A 24289-nucleotide genomic window follows, 5' to 3' on the forward strand; every position below is an offset into this window, starting at 1 on the left:
AAATGAAAACGTTTAATAAAAAGATCAACTAAAGCTTTGTTTGGTCTGGGGTAAATCACGTGTTCACAGCTGACTACATAACTGGGCATTTCCATATCATATGAATGACGCTTAAAAATTATTTGAGTAACAAAATACATCAACTAGAAAACAGGGAGGAAAGAAATGATTTATTTTGTTGTGTTTTAAGTAAAATAAGAATGTATAATTTCCCTAGATAATGTATGTAGAAAAGAAATGTAAAACATACACCAGCACATTCATTGTAAGAAAAGTCATTTAATATTTTCCAAATTATGTTGCCTGATATTTTGGGTGAATTACAGGAGCATGACTTGCAAACTTATGAATGGCAACTGCCCTGTTTATGCCAACATTAAAGATTTATAATTAGAAAAAAACACTACACAATTGCTGTTACAAAAGGTTCAAACAAAAAACATCCGATAGCAAATATTATCAAAGATTAAATATAAGCAAAAATCTGAAAGGCTACAATCATTATACAGAATTCCTCCAGAAAAATGCAAGACCTTTACAGAAGTATCCACTACCTTTTCCTTGCTTTTATCATTCAGACCAGAAAGGGTAAAAATCATATGATGGAAACATTTGACTATTTTGCCCATTCCTATGGGAAAAATGGTATAAAATGAATAATATTCATTTTTTTAAATAGCAGAACATGAAACATGACCTTTCCGATATGAACCAGGTTTAGTAACAGAAGTTTCTTCCTTCTGTAACAATGAAATCTATGGCTTTTGAAATCAAGTCTTTCACAATATTATAACAATATAAAAAACAAAAACTCAAGTTAACAATTAAGTCAACAGTAGACACCAACACTACAAATGGGATACTTTTCCTAAGTATTTTACTTGAATGAATTATTTTAAAAGAAACATTTTTATTTTTTTAAAGCCTGGAAATGAGTCACAGATCTTATACTAAAAAGACCTTTAAGAACTTCAAAGATTTTCATGTTTTGGAAAAACAGCAATAGTCTACTTATTGCACTTTAAAATAAAAGTGTTTGTGAAGTCCACTTTTATTCATCTTAATATTTCCCATATGGGTGCATGCAGATTGTGGTTGATAATTTACATACAGTTGATGAGGTTAAAATGATAATTGTTTTGTTCAGAATTTGCCATTTAAGGTATAAAATTCCAGTCTTCTTCTTAACAGAATGACGTTGCTGTCCTCTTATCCTCCAATGTTTTTTTTTCTTAGCAGAGCTGAAGATAAAGAGCTTCTTATTGCCCATCTCCACATTGCACTTCAGTTTAAGAAAGGCATGTTTACAAAAAGCTTTGTTTCAGCTGAACGACTCTTTGTTGTATTCAAATATGGTCCCAAAAGCATTGCTGGCGTTACTGAGTTTGTGCAAAGTTTTAGAAATTTCTTTAGGTCCACAGCAAAACACACCAATGCATTTCCTGTGAATAGAAAACAATCAATCTGAAACAACACTGACAGAAAACAAAATAACTAACACATTAAAAAATTGCAGTGATACAATCAAGTATCAAAAACATCATGATGCTTAACACAAAAAGCCCACTTACTGCCGATTATATTTTCCAATCTCTTCAAACAGAAGCTTCCACCTGGGCCTTCCTAAGAGAAGCCTTGAGTTCAGGGCTCTGTACCTCTCCCCCCTGATATTCTATAAACAAAATAATACATTTCAGCAATGTAAAGATAATAGGCCCGATTCAAAATCTATTCAGCAAAATAACTTATACTGTTACTTACAAAAGAAGAAAACCTTGTTACTTAATTAATTTCCTATCACAACAAAATATAATCAGTTATTTTCATGTGAAAATATTTCAACAAATTAAAGGAAAGGGACATGAACATCCTTTAGTTAAAAGCATATTTATAATTCATTTAACACATTAACCATTTACAATCATGAGGACTTCCTAAAAGAAATAATATATTTAGTGCTATTCAATATTGAATACTTGATCTACTTTAAAGATGCTTCAGATTGTTTAGTTTGGGTGGTATTTAGATACTTCTGCAGCAAGAGACCTTGATAGGTCTCTTATAAGTATGACTATGAAAGTGCTTTAGAAGCAGAATAACATTGCACTAAACAATGGAGAAATAGACAATTAAATTGAAAAAGGTAGAAATAGAATCTAAAGAAAAAGCACATCAAAGAAGGGAGGGATGCATCATTTATGATATTGCCTAAAATGCTTCTACAACCTTTTTTACACCCTTCTTCTATGTACTGCAGAAGATACTGCAATGTTTTTGTGTTCCAGATGGAGATAACAAACCACAAGACAGAAGAGGATCTTCTCAATAGAAGAAATATGTAAAGTCAGCCATCTGGATACAGGAATGAGCTGGCTCATGACCCAGTTACCAGCCACGACATCTGTGGTTTTATTTTTCAAAACAACAGCAAATACAGTGATGTGAAGGATTTCACTCTTGAGATTTACACTGACCCGGATAATAAGAGAAAGCGCTTCATCAGACAGTGTTTAATAACAGAAACAGTACAGACATGACCTTATGAATAATCAAGCTGTACAAACAGTTTAGAATCCCAGAAAAACACACTCAGAATGTGAGTGTGCTTTAAAATCACAGAATCAGGTACAGTAGAGGGACACAAAATATTCCTTCCACTGGGAAATTTTGGAACAGAAGTCAAACACATAACTGAATCAAATGGTGATTCAGTAAGACCATACCACTTCCTTTGGAGTTTCTCAAAATATCATTTACAAATAAAATGACAGTGTCTGAAACATTCCACTCAAAACACCATGGTTATTTAAGATTACATGCAGATTCAAATCGTGTGAATCATACATTAATTTACTACATACTTGTATCTGAAAGAATGAAAGCTCAAATATCCTTACAAAGGATGTTAATTATATTAACAAAAGATGAATTCCTTTGCTTGCCCTTCAACTCACAAAAATGCTCACTTTCCAAGCATTACACCCATACCTGCAACCCCTCCGCTTTGCTGAGAAAAAGCTTAATGTTCAAGTAGTCAGGCCGGTTTTCTTGCCACAGCTATATTCATAACAAGAGAAAAGAGCAATGAGCACCATGTACAATGAAACCAGTGGACGGTAGTGAAAAATAACTATCTGGTCAGCGTATGACCTTTCATCTTCATGGAGGAGTGAGTCCTGTGGGGCCTCAGTTTTAATCAGCTCTAGCTCTCTGTTCTCACCTCCTCCATCTCTCTCTGCTAGATTCAGCAACTCAGCATTACGGTTTAATAAAGCATGCTAGCAAAACTACCCTGTCAATGAAAAAACAGAATACTTTTATCACCCATTACCATAAGTTCTTAAACGCTGGAGGATAATTTCACTAACCCACTCCTTTCTGCAAAAATTCACTTTTCTGCTAATAGAGGCATTTAAAGTGGAATTTAAAAGGAAAATAAGAGGTGGCAGGCTGAGCTTAAAATGCAGCAGAAGCTATTAAAGAAAACATTCGCCTACACACACACAGTGCTGTTGCAACAGAAAATATCAGCAAACAGATTGGGGGAATATAGGAAATTCAGATTGTCTCATGAAAATATCTCAAAGCAACGTCATGTCATTAGGTTTTCATAAAATAATCTGTCTGCACATACAGTATAGGGCAGTCTTTACAGAACCCGCGCGAGACGACCTAGTGGCCTTTGAAGTTAATTATCTATATAACTGTCTATTGCAAACCATGTTGACAAAATTATCAGAAAAATACAATTAAACAAACACATTTTCTAGAAAAAAAATCAAAATTAACATTTTGAACATAATAACAGAAGACTGTAGTGAGGCAAGATATGGAGTTTTCCACTAGGTGGTGCTATGTTACCATTTACCATGTAAAATGTCAGAACATTTTGTACTGTTTGTAACAATATTAAGCCTTTGTCTGCTCTAGCCGTATTTGGGAGGCGATTAACAGTTATTATTATGCATGAGAAAATACTTTGTAAGCTTAAGAAATTCTTAGTATTCTTGCTAATTGAGAATTCTTTCTATGAGCCGCAGTTAAAAGTTTTAAAGGAAAGTCAACAATGGAGACTAGAATTGAAGAACTGCATGTATTGTTTATTAGAAATAGCTGTATCAAATTCTCATAGGCAACAGACTGGTAACTGCCCAGCAAATATTGTGTTTACCGTAGAAAGTCAAATGCAAATGTTTGAAACAGGACTGCTTGACAAAACTTCAAATGAAACTTTCAAACCTTCTGATGTAAAGCACACAGCAGATCAGCAAACCAATAGAATGATTGTATCTCCCTGCAGACCCAGACAAAATACAGCCTTCTCAGTTTGTAATGCTGCCATTCATCCCTGAGAAAAACAGAATGATATTCATGTTTTAGAAAATGTCAACATGAGTATTATAATACTTGTTTATGGTATTCTTTCAATGTGGTATTTACATTTCAAAGCTGTTTAAATGTGGCCTCTGTTAAAGTGGAGTTCTTCAGATATGCAGTTTATGCATAATAAAAGTATGTACATGCTTTTACTTGCTTTAACCTGGAGTGCATGAGTCACTGTTTCCATTCTAACTCATAGGAAGTAATTCAATACAAATACTTTCATGCAGCTATGCGGAAACAGAGTAAAAGCAGGCTGACAATTTTTAGCCTAAACATAGATTTCAGAAATACTGTACATTAGAGTAGTAGGCTATCCAGCTTACAGCAGGGTGTGGAGCACCGAAGCAAATGGAGTGACTCCTATTCCTCCAGCAACACACAAGCTGACCTCATAGTTAAACACTTCTTCAGATGGACTCCCAAAAGGCCCATCTATGTACAACCTGAAGAAGAGAAGAAACAGACCACATAGGGGAGGGCTATCTAAACTTCCTCTCAGTTAAAGAGGCAGCAGAGGAACACAGTGTAAAAGGTAAAAGGAACAAGCAATGCAAGAGGTAGATTTATAAGGCTGTTTCTGGAACACAGGAATTGAAAACTGACAGAAAATATAACAGTGTTTATTCAAAAAACACCAAGAGTATTTCCACTTTAAACCAGGGATGGATGACTGAATTCAGACTTTGCTGAGAACAAATATTTCTTAATTAATTTAAGTGCTTAAGAGCTGCCTTTTGTTTATGTAGGTGACTTACTTTAAATTAAACTCAGAAACGTTCCTGAATTTTTAAATGGGATAAAGGCTGGGTTTTATTTTATTGATATAATCAACTTGTAGTTCTCTACATTTATATTTGATGTATGAACATTGCTAATACTTTAGTAAAGTTATAATGAAACTAGGCATTGCGTTGCATACGAGAGAACAGTTTATATAGGAAAATAATCTGCTCTTAATGGATATGATTATCACTGGAAGTTGACAGTAACCCTGCATCTGATATGTTTTAGAGCTGTTCCATTGTCTGTCAAGTCAGCTTTCTAAATGGTGTTCATGTGAACTTGCAGGGCACACAAATTTAAAATAAAAACTGCTCCATGTCTTTTAAAAAAGTAAAAGCACCCTCCTTTCAAATTCGAATGCCCACAAAATACCAAGAAAATTATAAGAAGAAGTTTAAAAGTAAAATAATTTAAAAAATCTTCTGGACCTATAAAACCTAGCAAAAGTTACAAAATAAATCTTGTAAAAGAGTTACATCACAACAAAACATCACAACAAAAAAACACTTGAGACCAAATGTGTATCAAGATCTAACTGGACATTTTTCACGTGATCATGCAGGTCTGTATGCATCTTGCTTCTTTGAAGACAAGCGTGTGACATTTGGCACACTACAGCATAAATAATCTGATGAGGCTAAGAACAGGTCAAGAACATCACTCATTGCTCAAGACATAACACAAGCATTGCTAAAAAGCCTAATGAGATTATGCAGGCTGCATTTAACAAACAACAGGCTTAAAAATGCTCCTTAGCAATTGGTCATTTCCGTACACAATGCATGTGTATGCAGTTTAAAGAAAGGATAATTAGCAGATTAATATAAACTGCAGTTTAATCTGGGAATCAAATAATCTGATTGACTACATCCATTAATATTTCATAATGTTCTCATCAGCAGTCAAAAACACATTTTCAGACCAGCTGTGAGCAGCTGGACAAACTGTCCTAACTGTGCTTTGCTCTTATTTAAAGCAATTAAGTGCTATGGAAAGTTTACAGCTGTTCCTGTTTTCTGCCCCAATTATTCAATGGAAGTTGTTACCATTGTGCAATTTGCCAGTACAAAGCAACTCTACAGTGTCAGCAAAACGCAACGGTGTGTTGAGGGGGGTATCCAAACACAGGTCAAAGTCTTAACCTCTGACTCTGCTCTTTTTTATTGGGGACGACCATATTCAGAACACGATTTACAAAAAGAACGGTCTTCAGTTACCTTGCTTACAAATGAAAGAATTTTGCACTTTAGTTGATGTGTAAGAGTAGACAATATTTTGAAGTCAAAATGTTTTTTCAGTCACTCTCAGGAGCTATTGAAATCCCAGGTTTAATACAGCACAGTTTGTTCACAGGACAGTAGCCACACTGGTAAATGAAAAAGTAAGTGAACACCTCAGAGCTGGTTTCTCAATTTTCAAAATAGTCATCATTTGAACAATATTAGATGGCTAAGTTTATAAAAACACATTTTTATTTTTATATAGATATTGCAATTCTGAACATCTTCTGAATTCTGAATTCTTAAACATCTAGCACCTATACTGAGGTAAACGTAATGGGTCAACATTTTAAAATTCCAATATTTTACTGATATGTTTGTAGACTAAATTATTGCTTTATCTCTGTATTACAGCCGTGACCTTATTAACTGCCAAAATGTTTCAAGATTATACTACAGTATAAGTACACTCATACATGCAGTATTGCATGCACATTATACAGTTTATCATACTACAGTGATCTGTAGACTAAAACTATTAAGTGTGTAATACAAACCTTTCACTTAATGTGCTAAAAATGGTACTTCATGCATATGTTATAATGCAAATACATAGAACACACACAGAAAAATGGATAACTTGCTGTTCAGTGAATGCCAAGCTGATAAGCAAAAACAACAGTAAGACAACTGCTGACATGTGATCTGGGCTGTATTCCAGTTCTGACTTGATTCATCACTGCTCACTACAAAAGCGTTCCTTTTGTGCTACCCAGTACAAGCTAAGCAATACCCTGCAGGCAGCTGTCACTCTCCGTTAGACATCAAAAGTTAAACTGAAGAGGAAAGGGTGGCTAATCAATTATGAAAGGAATTAAAATTTACAAATATTTTTGCTGTCTTCCCTGGACTGGTTTTTTCATTCAGCTTCTTGCGAAGAATTGGTAGACTAATTAGTTAATTTGTTCTGTATAGGTTTCAATTAGTTGCACTTTAATTCTTTATATTTATAGAAAACGTTTCTTCCCAAAGAGGGAACAGACCACTTCATCCTCCAGTGAAGTGCAGCTCTCACCTTGGTGTCAAGCAGTAGGCATCACAGCCACAACACACTGTAGATGAAGGTGGAGAAGCAAGAATTTGCTTCACCAAATGAAATAAGGAAGAACTTTAGGAATTCTAGACTGTACAAGCCAAGCACAGAATTTAGCCAAGACACTGGAATTAATACACCTAACCCTTTTAAAAACTGCCTGAGGACCTTCAGTAAAAAAAAGGAACTTAGCTTAAAAATTACTACTACTTAAGTTCCAGTTTATTGTCCTTATACTCATACACAGGTATATGGTATAATGAAATGCTATTTAGCTAGCTCTCAGACAGTAAGTAGTAAAGAAAACAACAATACAATTGTGTAAGAAAAGACAGAGACAACAATGTGCAAAATAACAACAGGTAATGGGAAATGTGCAAAACAACAGTTGTGCAAAATCAGACATCAACAGAATGAAATAAAGGATACAAAATTATGCAAAAATTAAAATGAACAGCCTTCCATTTCCGAGTCTAGAACTTTCACCCGTACACCATTGCTGCATATAAGCTTGCTAAACCTTCAAATCTTTATCCTTGCTTACTTTGAAGTTCCTTTCCACACTATGTTGACATAAGACAGAAAAACTCCCACTGCGAGTTCAGTCAGTAGTTGGTGCCTGTGCAACTCACTGTTATTAAATGGCAAGAATCTACTGTTTGTTAATGAAGTCAGTCTTGTAGTTTCAGGAAGTCAGTTTTACATCTCATCAGGGCACCTCCCATAGCAGGGTGACACAGTGTCTAGCAATGTTAAAATTGGAAGAACGGGCTCTAAATATTAGTATGACAACAAACTTTCAGAAGTAATGTTGCCCTGTACTGAACCTTAACAATTATAACCCTTGCCACAGGGACTCACTTAAGGGACTAGCAAATCCTGTCAAGTAATACATCACTGTACTTACTTAGGGAACCTTCTTTGCTGCACTATGGGCAAAATCTCCAAATCTAGATTAGATTCTGGAAGCAACAGTTCTTGAAATCTGGCTGTGAAAATACAAACACATATGATAGAAATAATTAAGATAGAGGTATGGAGAACAGGTTTTTGCGCAAAAAAAAATGTTTGAACAAATGGAATAAAACAGCAGAGGCTTGCAGCAGTTCTGTTCAGGATGTTCTCTCTAACAAACATTTCCAACGTCACTAACATATTTACAGAACACACCATTCCCCACCAGACTTTTACTGGATAACAAAACTGCCTAAGAACAAAAACTGACAAAGGGAATACAAAAGAAACATAAAAGAAATGGAAATTAAAAAGTCAGAGGATAAATTCACCTCTAGTTTTAATCTGTGGCAATGCAAAGGCAAAACAAATGTAGTATTACATTATTTATGATTCTCTTAAGTTTCTGTAGATCTTCAAAGTATTAAAGTAACCTGTTCCAAAGAGCAATAATGAAAACATTCCAGTATCTCAGCCATCATTTTCATTCAATAAAATGTAAATCAATTAATTTACATTACATATAGACTTTCTATAAACCACCCTTTCAAAAAAAGTGTTTTCTTCAAACATCTCAAAAGAATCCAGCTATACTGTTCACTGTATATGAATTGTATAATACACTAATGGCGTGTTTGTTCTAAAAGAATTCATGGTCATTTGAATCATGAAAAGACAGTAAAAGGAAAAAGGATTTTTTTTGTATACTCCGATAATATGCTTGTCCTTAGCCTCATTATGTTATGTAGACCTACAGGATTCATTATTATGGAAGCCTATATTGATTCATTTTAATTAAGATTAAGATAAAGCACAGATTAAGTTACATAAATATGTGAGAAAACTGCAATCTCTTTAATCCACTTACAAATAGATTTTTTTATTGCTTGATTTACTTCTTCCACAGTGCTAAGGAAACAACTAAAAGGTGTTCTGCAGAACAGTGATTTAGTTACTTCATCTTAAATAAACAGCCATGCAGAGGAACTCCAATACTGCAGATCATGCAATTAAGGACTATAAATACCTCCCTTTGTGAATCAATTACCGTTTAGTATTTTTTAATTTACAAAGTGAAGCAGATGCTTAATACTTTAACCAGATTTTGAAGCAGCAGAATGACTGCATGACAGTGTTATGCGTTAACATTTAAATAAAATCTCAAGACAGCATCCGATTCCAACCATGTTTATACCTACATTACGTTTATTAGGAAATCATTCCTTCAATAATAAAATACAAGCAAGCAGCCTTTCCCATACTCTTGTGAAGCTTGTAATTGGGGATACTAGTCTTAATGTCTCAGGCAGATGTGGGGGACTGCAATAAGTTCCTAGACCCCACAGAGATTTGATATATTCCAGTCCTCCCTAATCCAAATTAATTCCATGCGCTTTCAGAACGGAATCCATTCCTCTCTCCTGTCTGGGGATCTTTGTGGTTTATGACAGTGCTATACTCACCAGTCCAGTCTCCGACAACCCGAAGGTGGATGCCAAATGTTGCTTTCCTTTCTGTTGGACACTGAAATGCAAAACATGCCAAAGGTGAGTCATACAACCAGACATGACGAAGGCCTAATAAAATGAAGGAGTTGTAGAAAAGCACAATTCCTTCCAGGGTAAAATGAAAGAGAAAGTTCGGGCTAATAATAATAGAATGTCTAACACCAATAATAGGATGCCAAACAGTCACAAAAACCATAGAAGGAGCCTAACTGCTGATGAACAGCTTGCAAAAACAATAGGCGATTATTTGATTTCCAACCATTCATTTCTACAACTTGTCTCTTGGAAGTGTGTATATATAAACTTATTAATTTGGGAAATCTTCCTACTGCTTGTGGTGACAGCATGATACATACCACACTAACTTATACTACAGGGACTCATTAGCTTTGCACCAGGTCTGCAATTGGGAATTCTGCAATGTTCTGATGACATTTTGATCTCCATCTGACACATTTCCAATGACAGATGGGATTTTGAGCTTCTTTGCTGTTCTTTCCCTAATGCTGGAAGGTTTCTAGACAAATCCGAGGGTTCTGGGAACATGATGGCTAAAAAACAGTGCTGGGTTTGTACTGTAATTGGAGGCTACCTGCGGACATTGAGACTGAGTAACTGAAGGAAAGCAGACACCCCCCTAGGGGACAATAACACTGTCTGCCAACAGGAAACCGGGAAATATAGGGTTTCCTGAAATAAGGGCCTGTAAAGATAGGCAACAAGACTGTTTTATCACTTGCCTCTTTTGTATGCAGTTTCAACCACTTTTACAATGCAGAAACTCTTGCACTGTGAAGAGGTGACGAAACTGCTTCATGATTATAATTCTGGCAAATACAAACGTATTTCGTTTTTAATATAAAGAAATACAGTTATTCAAGGTTAAATACAAGGTGTAGAGAAAACCACAGAGTCAAACAAACCCAAAACCAAAAAGATCGGCTTAGACAAGGTGACTTAAGATGTGCCAAGCACGCACTAAGCTCTTTAGAATAAGATCAGTCACAACAGAAGTTGCTCAGGCATGCACTTTTGCAGTTACAGTGCCTTGCGAAAGTATTCGGCCCCCTTGAACTTTTCAACCTTTTGCCACATTTCAGGCTTCAAACATAAAGATATAAATTTTTTATTTTATGTGAAGAATCACCAACAAGTGGGACACAATTGTGAAGTGGAACGAAATCTATTGGATTTTTGAAACTTTTTTAACTAATAAAAAAATGAAAAGTGGGGCGTGCAAAATTATTCGGCCCCCTTGCGTTAATACTTTGTAGAGCCACCTTTTGCTGCGATTACAGCTGCAAGTCGCTTGGGGTATGTCTCTATCAGTTTTGCACATCGAGAGACTGAAATTCTTGCCCATTCTTCCTTGCAAAACAGCTCGAGCCCAGTGAGGTTGGATGGAGAGCGTTTGTGAACAGCAGTTTTCAGCTCTTTCCACAGATTCTCGATTGGATTCAGGTCTGGACTTTGACTTGGCCATTCAAACACCTGGATACGTTTATTTGTGAACCATTCCTTTGTAGATTTTGCTGTATGTTTGGGATCATTGTCTTGTTGGAAGATAAATCTCCGTCCCAGTTTCAGGTCTTTTGCAGACTCCAACAGGTTTTCATCCAGAATGGTCCTGTATTTGGCTGCATCCATCTTCCCCTCAATTTTAACCATCTTCCCTGTCCCTGCTGAAGAAAAGCAGGCCCAAACCATGATGCTGCCACCACCATGTTTGACAGTGGGGATGGTGTGTTGAGGGTGATGAGCTGTGTTGCTTTTACGCCAAACATATCGTTTTGCATTGTGGCCAAAAAGTTCGATTTTGGTTTCATCTGACCAGAGCACCTTCTTCCACATGTTTGGGGTGTCTCCCAGGTGGCTTGTGGCAAACTTTAGACGAGACTTTTTATGGATATCTTTGAGAAATGGCTTTCTTCTTGCCACTCTTCCATAAAGGCCAGATTTGTGCAGTCTAAGACTGATTGTTGTCCTATGGACAGACTCTCCCACCTCAGCTGTAGTTCTCTGCAGTTCATCCAGAGTGATCATGGGCCTCTTGACTGCATCTCTGATCAGTCTTCTCCTTGTCTGAGCTGAAAGTTTAGAGGGACGGCCAGGTCTTGGTAGATTTGCAGTGGTCTGATACTCCTTCCATTTCAAGATGATCGCTTGCACAGTGCTCCTTGGGATGTTTGAAGCTTGGGAAATCTTTTTGTATCCAAATCCGGCTTTAAACTTCTCCACAACAGTATTACGGACCTGCCTGGTGTGTTCCTTGGTCTTCATGATGCTCTCTGCGCTTTCAACAGAACCTTGAGACTATCACAGAGCAGGTGCATTTATACAGAGACTTGATTACACACAGGTGGATTCTATTTATCACCATCAGTCATTTAGGACAACATTGGATCATTCAGAGATCCTCGCTGAACTTCTGGAGTGAGTTTGCTGCACTGAAAGTAAAGGGGCCGAATAATTTTGCACGCCCCACTTTTCATTTTTTTATTAGTTAAAAAAGTTTCAAAAATCCAATAGATTTCGTTCCACTTCACAATTGTGTCCCACTTGTTGGTGATTCTTCACATAAAATAAAAAATTTATATCTTTATGTTTGAAGCCTGAAATGTGGCAAAAGGTTGAAAAGTTCAAGGGGGCCGACTACTTTCGCAAGGCACTGTAGCTATGGTCCTGAAAGGGTTTGGTTTCTTCCTTTTCAGAACTGACAAGACACAATAAGCTGATGGGCACCTGTAACCTAAAAATAATATAAACGGCCATAGATGCAGCACCATGTTTTTTATAGCTTTAAAGGTCATTATAAGGCAACATATCGGCAACAAGTGTTTGTCAGGCTTTATAATTAGGCTTTTTGTTGCAGTAACATATGAGACTAGAGTCTTGATGAGAGTTAAACAAGTTCTGATCATTTTCTCAGATCATAATACTGACAAATTTTAATGTTTGATGTACAACTAAGGAAATCTATTACCAAAAATCAGAAATTCATTGTATCAAATTATCTTGGTTTATGGCTGCTTTCTGATTCATATGAAACTAGTTTGAAGACTTGCTTGCCAGTTTTAGACATTGTAGATTCTCTTTGAAGTTTTCTGTGCTCCTACATAAAGAACAGGGATTAGTTCCAAAAATCCATAGTGAGGTATAACACACAGCACTTCAAATGGCTGTACAACACTCTTTTGTTTTGGAAGAAATGAAGGCAAAAGATGTTTGGCTGCTAAAACACACAGTCATTGCCCACCCAAAAGGCATTTTGTTAAAAGATGGGGAAAGCAGTTAGGATTAAATCTGCTAACAATTTAAATCACTTCCTTTCATACAATACAGCCCACGCAGTTCAGAACAATGCCAAACAAAAAACCTACATAACAGCAATGTTGGACCTAAAAATTAAACAGTGACAGTATGTATACACTAGCATTAATTCATTGGCAATGTCTGTTTTGAATTAAAAAATACTGTTAAAATCGATCAAGATCTCAGACTTTTACCTATCAGTTACAGATATTAATTGCTAGAACGAGGACCAACAACCCTACTTGCTGAGTGACAAAATAATAAGAAAAAATAAGCATACTTTGAGGAATGGAAATTAATAATAATATTGCCAGTACATGTGTTGGCTTTCTCTATTATACAGCATTGCTTAAAATGAGGCTTTATATTTATATTTAAAATCTGGTATGTAGATTTACTGAAAATGTGCTTATGTGATAGTTTTCCAGTCAAATTTAAGACAACAATTGTACAGTTACACATTAATGCTATTGGATGGAAAACAGTTCCGGTTATGCTCTATGGCTAAGACACTGTAAATAGTAAGGTCTTTATGTGCCCTGCCATGAATAAATTACTACATTCATTTTTAGGTTTTAGATAGGAAAATGTTAAATGTTAAAAGGGTTGCTTAGAATGTCCTGTATATGATGTGACAAAAACATGAAGCTTTCTAAAAGCTACATACTGTATACATATCTGAACAGGACCCTTTTCCTAGATTCTATATACAGTACAATGAAATAATTCAGTTTTCCTGAGTCAAATAGATTGTTTTGGAAAGACAACTTACCACTGTCAGAGTGAATGGGTGACTTTCAAAGGATGACACATTTGGACAGTGCACAACAATGTACTAAAAGAAAATATTGAAAATAAATTAGTACCAAGTCAAGTAAATGAAAATGTTTTACTTTTACAAAAAGCATGATGGACAAAAAAGGTACAGTACACCATCACAAAACAGAGTAGTATCTATGCTCTCCCTCTAAACTTAAATTAAAATTTAGAGTTGGAAATAGTTTTGTAACTAATTCATTAAAGAAAAAATAGTAATTTTAATGGTAATGACTTTGCACTTTATACAGAAACAAAATTGTACACACTATGTACCAGACTTTTATAGCCAGCAGCTACAATATATCACCCTGCAACTCACAACTGGCACCCACTGAAGCTAAGCAGGTGTGAGCCTGGTCAGTACCTGGATGAGAGACCTCCTGGGAAAGCTCAGGTTGCTGCTGGAAGAGGTATTAGAGGGGCCAGTATGGGGTGCTCACCCTGTGGTCTGTGTGGGTCCTAATGGCCCAGCATAGTGATGTGGATACTATACTGTAAAAAGGCCATGTCTTTTGTAGAGGAACGAGGTCCTGACTCTCTGTAGTCATTAAAAATCCCAGGGTCTTTCTCAAAAAGAGTAGGGTTGTTACCCCAGAGTCCTGGCCAAATTTCCCATTGGCATTTACCAGTCATGGCCTCCTAATAATCCCCATCTATGAATTGGCTTCATCACTCTGTTCTCCTCCCCAGTGATAGATGATGTGTGGTGAGCGTACTGGCACACTATGGCTGCCACTGCATCATCCAGGTGGTGGAGGAGAGTCCCGTTATCGGTTTTCTGTTTTCGTTTAATCGCTTTGAGTGGAGTGTCCAGAAAAGCGCTATGTAAGTGTAAAGAATTATTTATTATTATTTCTTAGTCTCTCGTGGAAAATGATTCTTTAGTAATTTGTGAAAAAAACAGATTTTCTTTTATAATTCCTTTGATGTAATTGACATTTTTTCACTCACCTGTCCAGGTCTGGCTCTGAAATTGTTCTTCACCATTCGCACCTCGATTACGTCACAGGGGTGACTTACAACAGAGACTATGGTAACAGGTGCACTGCTTCGTATGTACCGATATAGTCTTTCGGCACAGTACAAGCACAATGGGCCTGACACCCACAGCCATGTCTGAAACCACATGAAAAATGTCAAATAAAAACTGCATTCTTCTGGTAAAACAGATCAGTAGTCACAGCCTTTAATTAAGCTTTTTAAAAACTTGGATAATATTTAGTCCCCTTATAGAAAGAACTAATTTCAGCAGCCACAATATAAATGTTTCACAGTGTAGCTAAGAATTTGAGCAACACCAACGTCCCTAGACTGAGGCTGGGACACAAAAACATGTTTAACATTAGGTACATAATACACATTTTACAAATTACTTTTTGTGTATATTATTGTTCTCATTCTGTGAAGCACTTTGAGAAGCCACCTTTAAAGGTGCTGTATAAAATAAAGTTTATAATTATAATTAAAAATGGTAAAGAGCACTTTAAATCACATATTTTATGTGAAATCTTAAATATCAACTAGCCCCAAAACAACTATGAATATCATTCATGTCCTTCGCAAAGTTCAGTCTCATCAGCACAGGCACTGCCAGTCAATTTTCCTTCTTTGTGAGAAACTTAGTGTTGACACACCTCAGGGAAGTGATGTTGGAAATGGGGTTCTTCTTTACAGATTCTGTTAAAGTTATCCGTGATGGAAGATGCTGGCAAGTCATCAAAAAAGGGGTCGGGAGCAGGTTTCATCTTGGATCTTGGGTTCTGGATGGTTTTGTTAGGCCTGAAGCAACCAGGAGGATGAGCATCAACATTGGTCTGATATTTCAGTACACCCCTGAAAACAAAGAGTTGCAAGAAAACATTGTCTGTTAAAATAAGCTACTCTTTTTTTGTGCTGTTTTACTTTTTGTTTGTTCTGTGTGAGGAGTAACGCAAATGAAATATCTGCTGCAATTGATGTGAGAAAGCACCAGCATTCTTAGATGTTGCTGGAAGGGATTTAATGATTTACACTGCTGTTCACAGCTGCTTTCCAGTGCCACAGCCCCTCCAGTCCATGACCGACTGCAAGCACTCTCATCAAAGGGCAGGTTTTAACACAGTGCCTCTGACAGCTGGTCTTTCCAAAAGCTATCACTGCAGGAACTAAAATACTTCTGACAAGTGTCATGTCTATGGAAAATGTGCTATACCACCAGAGTCAAATTCGCAACTTCCTCTTGCACAATCAGTAAGTACAGTAGCTCCCATGCAGAGTGCTTCAGAAAGTAATGTTTGTTTTTATTAATTAGTGATACTTTTACCCAATATGACTTAATTGGATAACAAAAAAAACATCACAAAAATCGTTTGCAAAAGCAAGAGTATGAAATTCAAATACATTTTAACAATCCAAGCAATACATGACATTTTATAGTGTAGGAAGCTACAAAAAATGGAAAGTGTCACAAACAGCTGGCTAATGCAAGTTTTTTAAACCTAAATGATAACTCAGGTAAACTAGGTTTCATATTTTTTCTAAGATACAGTAGATAATGTGGCTTTAAAGCTTTTTGTTTTTGGCATGTTATATTTCACACACTACATACTCCTTTTGCAGCACAGTTCTGTTTTGAAGGTTTAGTTGAGTTTTAGATAACATAGTATATCTGCAAAGCTAAGAAACCCTAATGTAACTGTGACACCAATTTTCATTACCCTCAAGGTTCTGCAACAAAGATTGTATCAAGAGAGAAACAGGGAGGCAGTAGTAACAATAATAAAGATAATAATGAATCGTACCCAGCCACATGCACAAGTAGCAGAATGTAGAAGACAATGAAAAGGTTGTGGGTGTACCAGAATATTTCATAGCTGGAAACCCTGAAAAGACAACAGATCTGTATTATGTAACAAACAAAATTATATGTATATATGCATCAGTCTATATATGGAATTTATGTATTGATCTCACTTTCAAAATCAGGTCTTCTAAATATTGGTTTTCCTTAAACTTATTCTGGTGTAACTACAATTCATATAATAATCATAAAGGAAGCAACTTATATCACATCACAATTATTCAGCCTGGTGTGTTACTGTCAAAGGTTGGAAGACATTGCATTACACTTCTGATAAATGCATCACAAATATCACCACAAAATAAGACAAAATGTTCAAAGAAACTACTTCATGTAAACAAAACAAAAAATCTGATTTTCAAATGACATATTTTGTTGTTTAAAGCATCCTATTCATGTTCACTCCAAAATTAAAAAAAAGAAACATGGAATTCCAAAAAACATTCACTCAGGTGTTCTGTTGTTGAAAATGTAACAATTGTGCCCTTTCAGGTGCCCTGCTTTGGTTTTGAGTTTAGTGTCTTTAAATGAAATGCCAGGAAATAATATTCAAAACCCTCCTGCACCTGGCCTGTGTTTGTCAGATATGATGTAAATGAGCTTCAGGCCAAATAGCTAAGTAGTAGGATGAGAGACAAATGACACTATCCTCACAAGGGTAAGTCTTTTTCTACTGTTTTTTGTGTATAGCAACTGTGAATTTAGACATGGCTATTTTTTCTGAACACTTCAAACCACAAAAGTTAAGATCTTTAAATCTTTTTTTATGAAATGTCATTACATAGGACATCGATGCTGAAGAGAGCATCTCAGTGACTGAAAATAACACTAATCTCATTTTTCGAGGATACGTTTGAAAGTTTAAGAATTCAAAATTAAATCAGGTTTAATATTACCTTATACAGTATGAGGAGGCAGTAAACATCAAAAAAAGGATCACTACCAAAAGGACACCAGTTATTCCTGGAACTACAGAACAAATATAGTTAGCATATAGAAGAGATTTAAATACTGGCTTACTCTGAAGTGAAAATTACAATGAGGTGAAATAAGATAAATTTAGTATTTTGTAGGAGAAATAATGTAATTCTATGGACAGCTATCAACTCCCTGGTTACAAATAATGAATCACCTTTATCCCTAGTTATATTCAAACATTTATTAATTAATTGAGGATATAAATAAGTGCTGGTGCGTAAACTATAGTGCATTTAATGAATTTCAGTAACACATTTAGCCATCTCAATTTTTTCTATTTTGTCAAAAACATCCCCACAAGATTTAAACATACTTTAGAGTACAATTATGCAAAGGAGTAAGCTGATTACAGATGTAATTTTCAAATTCAAATTAAACGAGTTGAAATTCAGTGGACTGTAGTGGAATTGGAACATAATGTGAGAGGACATTTATTTATTTCCAATTAACTAAGCTACCCTAGACGTTGTTTTGTATTCTTCCATTAGTATTAAAAGCCTGATACCTGTTTTTTGTAAAACTTCAGTTCATAGGGCACTGTATAAAATAAAGATTGTTATTATATTATAATGGGATTAAGTAGATAACCAGTATTCATCCCTATTTTATTCCTAGTTTAGTATATCTAATCTCAGGACGCTGTCTTCTTTATCCTCCTAAACATTCCAGGATTTTTATTATTTTATATCCTGTCTGCCCTTGGTGAACTATAAGTAACCTGGAAAAAATAATCTTAATGAAAACACTCACCAGTCGTAAATATAATAACTCGAGGATCCTGGGAAAAGAGTGTAGATTAATAATTTTAGTAAATGTTTGTTAACTTTTAATATTTTTAAGTAAACAGGAGTCCTGCATTACAGTAAAAATAGGAGAAATAAGTCAAGTTTAAATTCTTACTTCCCCTCTGTAGCGTGCCATGTTCAGAGCAGGCAATTCCTCACTGTAGCGCACAGAGAAACTGAGTGTGTTACCCACATGAGCAACTACATGTACCACTAAGAAATTCAAAGACAAAAGACAAGCATTAATGAGAAATAGCTCGATGAATAAATGTTAGTCTACTTGTTTGATTCCAAATTATTTCTAACCATTTTCCAGTTCAGTTACATCTACTAAGGTGTCATTTTAAACTTACAGCATTTGTTCTTTGTGTTGTACAATACTGAAAACTAAACATACTGAAACACTCTTTGTAAATTGTCACTGTTATTCCCCATTGTGCCACTTTTTGCCAGCTCATTCAAGGTAAAAATGTTATTTGCCAAAAGGGCAGATATTTCTATGAAACGTTCCACGAATCTTTTTTTTGTTTGAACCTTGTTTAATTTAACTAAATGACTCAGTGTTTTCAAACTGTGCAATTAGAACATTCGTACAGTTCTCACAGGCAGGAAATGGACCACTTCCATTGGCCTCTGATTGGGGTTACTTGGTGCTTGTGTGAAACTAGTTGCTCCCATGATCTCAGTGTGTGATGTCAGTAAAAACAGCTGTGCGTATCACATTACCCCTTTCCGCAGAGAAAACACTGAACCCTTCAGTCTAAAAGCATTTTCTCTGCCTTGAAATTATCACATCTGATTAGAAACAATGTAAACAAAATATATATCATTGGCACAAACTGAAACATACATTACTATCTTCTCTAAACTAGTGTAGCTGATATTGTGGTAAAAACATGCTTTCTGGCACCACGTTATACTGGCAGCAACCTCATATCTTGGTTTAAAATGGTACTTTACGCTTTACATACACGTAAATATGATAAGAGAAATGAAACTAAAAACAAACTTAGCATTCCCACATACCTCTATTTTCTCATTTTAAGCCACAATCCAAACAGACTACAAACCAGATGCTTCCCAGCAGTGTACAGGATTACTCAGTGTCAGACCACTGCTTTCACCCTTCTGCCCTCTGAACTTTCTGCTTTTTCTTTAGATTTGTTCCTTGTCCATGAGATAATAACTTTTCTGCAATACTTTCTCTCCCTTCCCTCTAAACCAGAATTGTCAAAGTAATTTTTTCCCCAAACATGTTTATCTAAACAGCACTGGATGTACAGTAACTTAGGTTCTCTTACCTGAGAAAATACATATGACAAAACCACATGCCACATGGAATGTCTTACTCTTATCCATCAGTCGTCTGACTTTCCTACCAGTTACCTGTAAAGGTGATATGGAATGTTGTAAGAACACAGAAGATTCATTAATGTGTTAGGAAAGCTTAGCAGTTCACAAACATGGTCACATTTCTTACTAGCTCTAATGTACTAAATATAATGTACTTCTGTAGCGAACAGCAACATAATTTATTAAAAGCTATTATAGAATACTGTAGGTTTTTCCAGTCACTATTTTTTAATAGTGTAATTTTACACAAGAGGAAGAACTCTGTGATACAGACCTGAAAGCTTTACAGAAATGTCAAAACATGTCATTTATAAACTACAGCTGATACCTTTTTTGCTTCTGTCTCATGGAGACTGGATAGATTTGACTGAGGACAAGCCAAACAGAAATTGGTATGTACTCACTCCTACAGTTGTGTGCGAGCTTTTAGGCACCCCTCATGTCAATTGTATGTTTCAGTGAATCCCTTACGTAAAAAGAAGTTGACACAACCTCTGTGTGGTACAAACTTAAACATGGCTGAATTTAACAGATTGACTAAAATAAAAAAGTGAATGTGGCATTTGTAAATGTTTTGGGCACCCTTTCAGTTGACTGTTTTAATGCTGTAAACTTTCTGGAACAAAGTCATAACTGTAGACAATAAATCTGGAGAAAAATGGGTGAAGCATTTGAAGTAAAGAATATCTTACCAGCCACAAGGTATTGTATGGATCTATAGTATTATACTTTGGGGTTGTGTGGCAGACAGCGGCACAGGAAGTATTGTACAGGTGGAAGGAAGAATGGATTCAACTAAATATCAACAGATCCTATAAACTAATGTGCCAGAATCAATTAAGAAACTGAAGCTTAAAAGAGGCTGGATAATTCAGCATGACAACGATCCAAAACATACCTCAAAATCAACCATGCATTAATTACAGGAATGAAAGTTTAAGGTTTTGAAATGGCCTTTACACTCCCCAGACTTGAACATTATGGAAAATCTGTGGGGAGATCTCAAACATACAGTGCATGCAAGAAGACCTAAAATATTATTAAGCTAGAAGAGTTCTGCAAGGAAGAGTGCGTTTGGGGAGAATCCAAAAGCAAGAATGCAAAGACTATCAGTTAGCTACAGGAAATGTTTGGAGGCTGTGATTTCTGCCAATAGTGGTGTTACTAAGTACTGACTGACAGGGGGCCCAAACTTTGCACATGCCATATTCTCTGTATTATACAGTAATTCTGAATATCTACAAAAACATACATAAATAATAATTGTGCATTGCATTTTGCAGAAACATTTCATATTTAAGTTTGTACCATCCAAAGGTTGCGTCAAGCAGTTTTCACTTACAGATCACTGAAATTTACAATTTGGGCAGGTGTGCTTAAATGTTTGCACACAACTGTAACCCAATAGTCTCTATACAGGTTGTATAAGGAAGCTCAAAAAGCACACACAGGTCAATAGGATCTAGTTTTTTACCTTTTGGGATCCTCGAATTAAGGCCAGAAGACAGCGACACATGGGAAGGAGCACAAGGCTGCAGTTAAGATTGAGGACTGATGCAGAGGCCCTGCTAACACACAATCCTAGCTGAACAAACACAACAAGGGTCAGAAATCAAACCACAAAGTTCATGGTACCCTGTCCACCCTTGGGTGTCACATTTCTGGTGTGTACTTACTCCTGAAAAATGGCACTCTTTAGTTTTCTGTGCCTAAGGCAAGGGTTTTTCCAAAAAGGCAGACATTCCAGTCTATTGCCTTCAAGGAGCCCTAACTACTCTAATTCAGAGAACAGTTTATCGAAATAACTAAGTAAATGACTTTCTCACGGCCCTCTAAGGATTTGGATATTCCTTTTAGTCAAACACCAGTAACACCTGCACATACCGCAATCTATTATATTCTACAAACGATTAGATAATTCGAGTATTATTACATACCTCTAATATTTTTGACCCAACGAGGAATAATTAGTGGAAAGGTTCCGCATAGATTATATCTATAAAGTCGTATTCGAATGAATTATTTCCTTTTAAATAAAGATCCAGCAATTATGTTTAAGACCTACATATCATAAGTAACTTTCTTTAAGGTACTTGGCGGAAAAGACATGTATTCGCACGATCTTTCACATTGAAAATGTTTTCCAAACATCAGCTAAAATCAAATACAATTCATTGTACTATACATTAGGATTTGTTTGATAATGCTCTTTCTGTGGTCGGAACTTCAAAGACGAAAACAATACGTTCCTATAATCCTGGGCAGCCACTAAAAAGTTATCTGAATTTAGTAAACTTGTTTATAGAGCTATATTCAAATCGTTATTATTTTTTTTCTACAGAATCGTCTGGAATTTACACACATTAAAATACCCAAATATGATACCTGTCTTATTGCAGGCTTGTCGCGTTAACATGGCTCAAGCAGAAGTAGAAAAAAACACACGTGAAATTAAATTAATAAAACGCAACTGTATCATGAGCTTTGGGGGTCAGAGACCCCAACACCGGATCTACAGTAGGTAAAAATAAAACAGATGCTAGTCACAAAGATTACTTTGTGAATGTAGCATTCCACAAATGGCTGATAGTTTAAGTAATATCGTACTGTACTCTTAATGAACAGCCTTTTCTCATTTGCCTACATACAAATGCTCATTCCATTCTTCACCACCTTCTACAAGACTATCACTAGAAACAGTACACTACGAACTGTTAGTCTAAACTTACCCCAAGCATCTTATGAAGGTAAAAATATTGCGGACCACTGTAGTATAACACAAATGTTTTCCAAAATAGCCATACATTTGTTGCCAACCAGACGAGCTGAAAAAAAAAACAATCAACCACAGAGGAATGAATGCCAGTGAACGTTTTTCTATCGAGCAAGCAGTCCAATGTTTAGCATCATTTACAAAGAACATATCGCTCTTGTATATAATATATTGGCAACACATTAGAAGGGCCAACTAAACAATACAAGTAAATGTGTATGGACTATGTTATCGACAGACAAAACAAGTTTACAAGCTCAATAAATGGTTATAGGTCTGGTACATTATCCAGGGGTAATTTCACCAAGTGTTCAATAGTAAGTTCACAAGTCTCAATATAAAGTAATGTCTTACCAGAAGGAGATGTTTTCCACATTCGTTTGCAAGCCAGCTTTTGCAGGACAAAGCCATCTTCTTAACACTTTTTGCCAAAAAGTTTTCCAGTTCGGGAATTTGCAGAGATCCCCTTTCCTTCACCCCCTAACTTAAAAATACTTTGCTACAGTGTGTACGCCAAAAGCGCTATACAAGTTTTGTTAGCTTCCCTTTAATCTTCATTATTATTCTCTGGAATTTTGCTCGATTACTACAGACATACATGCTTTCTGTTATTTGTCTGAACTGGTCATTCCTTCTTTATTCGATTTCGTCGTGAATTCTCGCCAGACCACAAACCTCGGAAGAGAAGTACTTTCCCACAACCTCGGTTTAGTGTGGTCCGAATAGATGTACTGTAAGCCGAAAGATGTAGCTCTGCACCCGGAAATTAGTGTCCCCCTGGCTGCTGAAGTAAAAACAAATTAGTCATCCTCCAGACAATGGGAACTTGCACTTCTGCCTTTTCAAACATTTATTTGAAGACTGCAGAAGTTAAGGGAATAACTTAAGTTACTTCGTTTGCAGAGGCAGGATTGTGTTTTAAATTTAGGGCAAAATGCAAAGAATGTCTGTTAAGTTTCAAATCATTTATTTCCAATGAAAAGCATTTGTGCTTACGCATAAACAGCGGATCATGTCCTCGTAGACTCTGGCTTTCTATATTTAACAATAAAGTTACTGTGACATTAACAATGTTATTAAAATATGTTGATTGTTATAACATTTAACACCATCCCCTTCTATTCTGCGGATACATTTATTTTTTAAACTGTAACTCAAAACTGCAAAGAACTAAAAAGAATTGTTTGCTACCAAGTACTAATCTCAAACATAGCAAAATCATGAAAAAATATTTCATTTCCCAGGAAGATAAATGAACAGACATTTGGGTGGATTCATTTAAATGTCGTGATGACACTGCTTCTAGATTAATAAACTTTTAAAGAGACTAAATAGATTATTTGATTATTTTATGGAAAAAACTAATTTCTTGTCAAAGAAATATATTCAGCAACCAATTCATTCATTGTGTGCTATTTAAAATAGACAAGTCTCGTCTTTGTTGATGGTCCCAATAAGTTTAGAGTAAGCAGATGCAGATTGTTATATC

The 24289-nt window shown here is 35.8% G+C and overlaps 1 protein-coding gene across 3 annotated transcripts; it reads right to left on the bottom strand.

Annotated features, from left to right (window-relative positions):
- Positions 1-259: 259 nt before the first annotated feature.
- Positions 260-23552, bottom strand: nox4 (NADPH oxidase 4). 3 transcript variants are annotated; one of them, XM_088639226.1, is made up of 18 exons: positions 23155-23551; positions 22757-22852; positions 21502-21612; positions 19976-20060; positions 18790-18887; positions 18640-18667; positions 17808-17880; positions 16853-16933; positions 15707-15905; positions 15024-15188; positions 14026-14088; positions 9897-9957; positions 8387-8468; positions 4707-4826; positions 4240-4348; positions 2989-3057; positions 1572-1672; positions 260-1442 (listed from the first exon to the last, which is right to left on the bottom strand). In XM_088639226.1, the coding sequence occupies exons 1-18, from the start codon at positions 23209-23211 to the stop codon at positions 1322-1324; spliced, it is 1719 nt and encodes a 572-aa protein (XP_088495352.1). In that variant the 5' UTR covers positions 23212-23551; the 3' UTR covers positions 260-1321. The 3 variants fall into 3 exon arrangements, with proteins under 3 accessions (XP_088495352.1, XP_088495354.1, XP_088495353.1); XM_088639228.1 differs by having other exon boundaries at positions 21502-21608; positions 23155-23198; XM_088639227.1 differs by lacking the exon at positions 4707-4826 and having other exon boundaries at positions 23155-23552.
- Positions 23553-24289: the final 737 nt, after the last annotated feature.

This window comes from Lepisosteus platostomus, chromosome 7, assembly GCF_059453375.1.
Source record: "Lepisosteus platostomus isolate fLepPlt1 chromosome 7, fLepPlt1.hap1, whole genome shotgun sequence".
Lineage (NCBI taxonomy): Eukaryota > Metazoa > Chordata > Actinopteri > Semionotiformes > Lepisosteidae > Lepisosteus > Lepisosteus platostomus.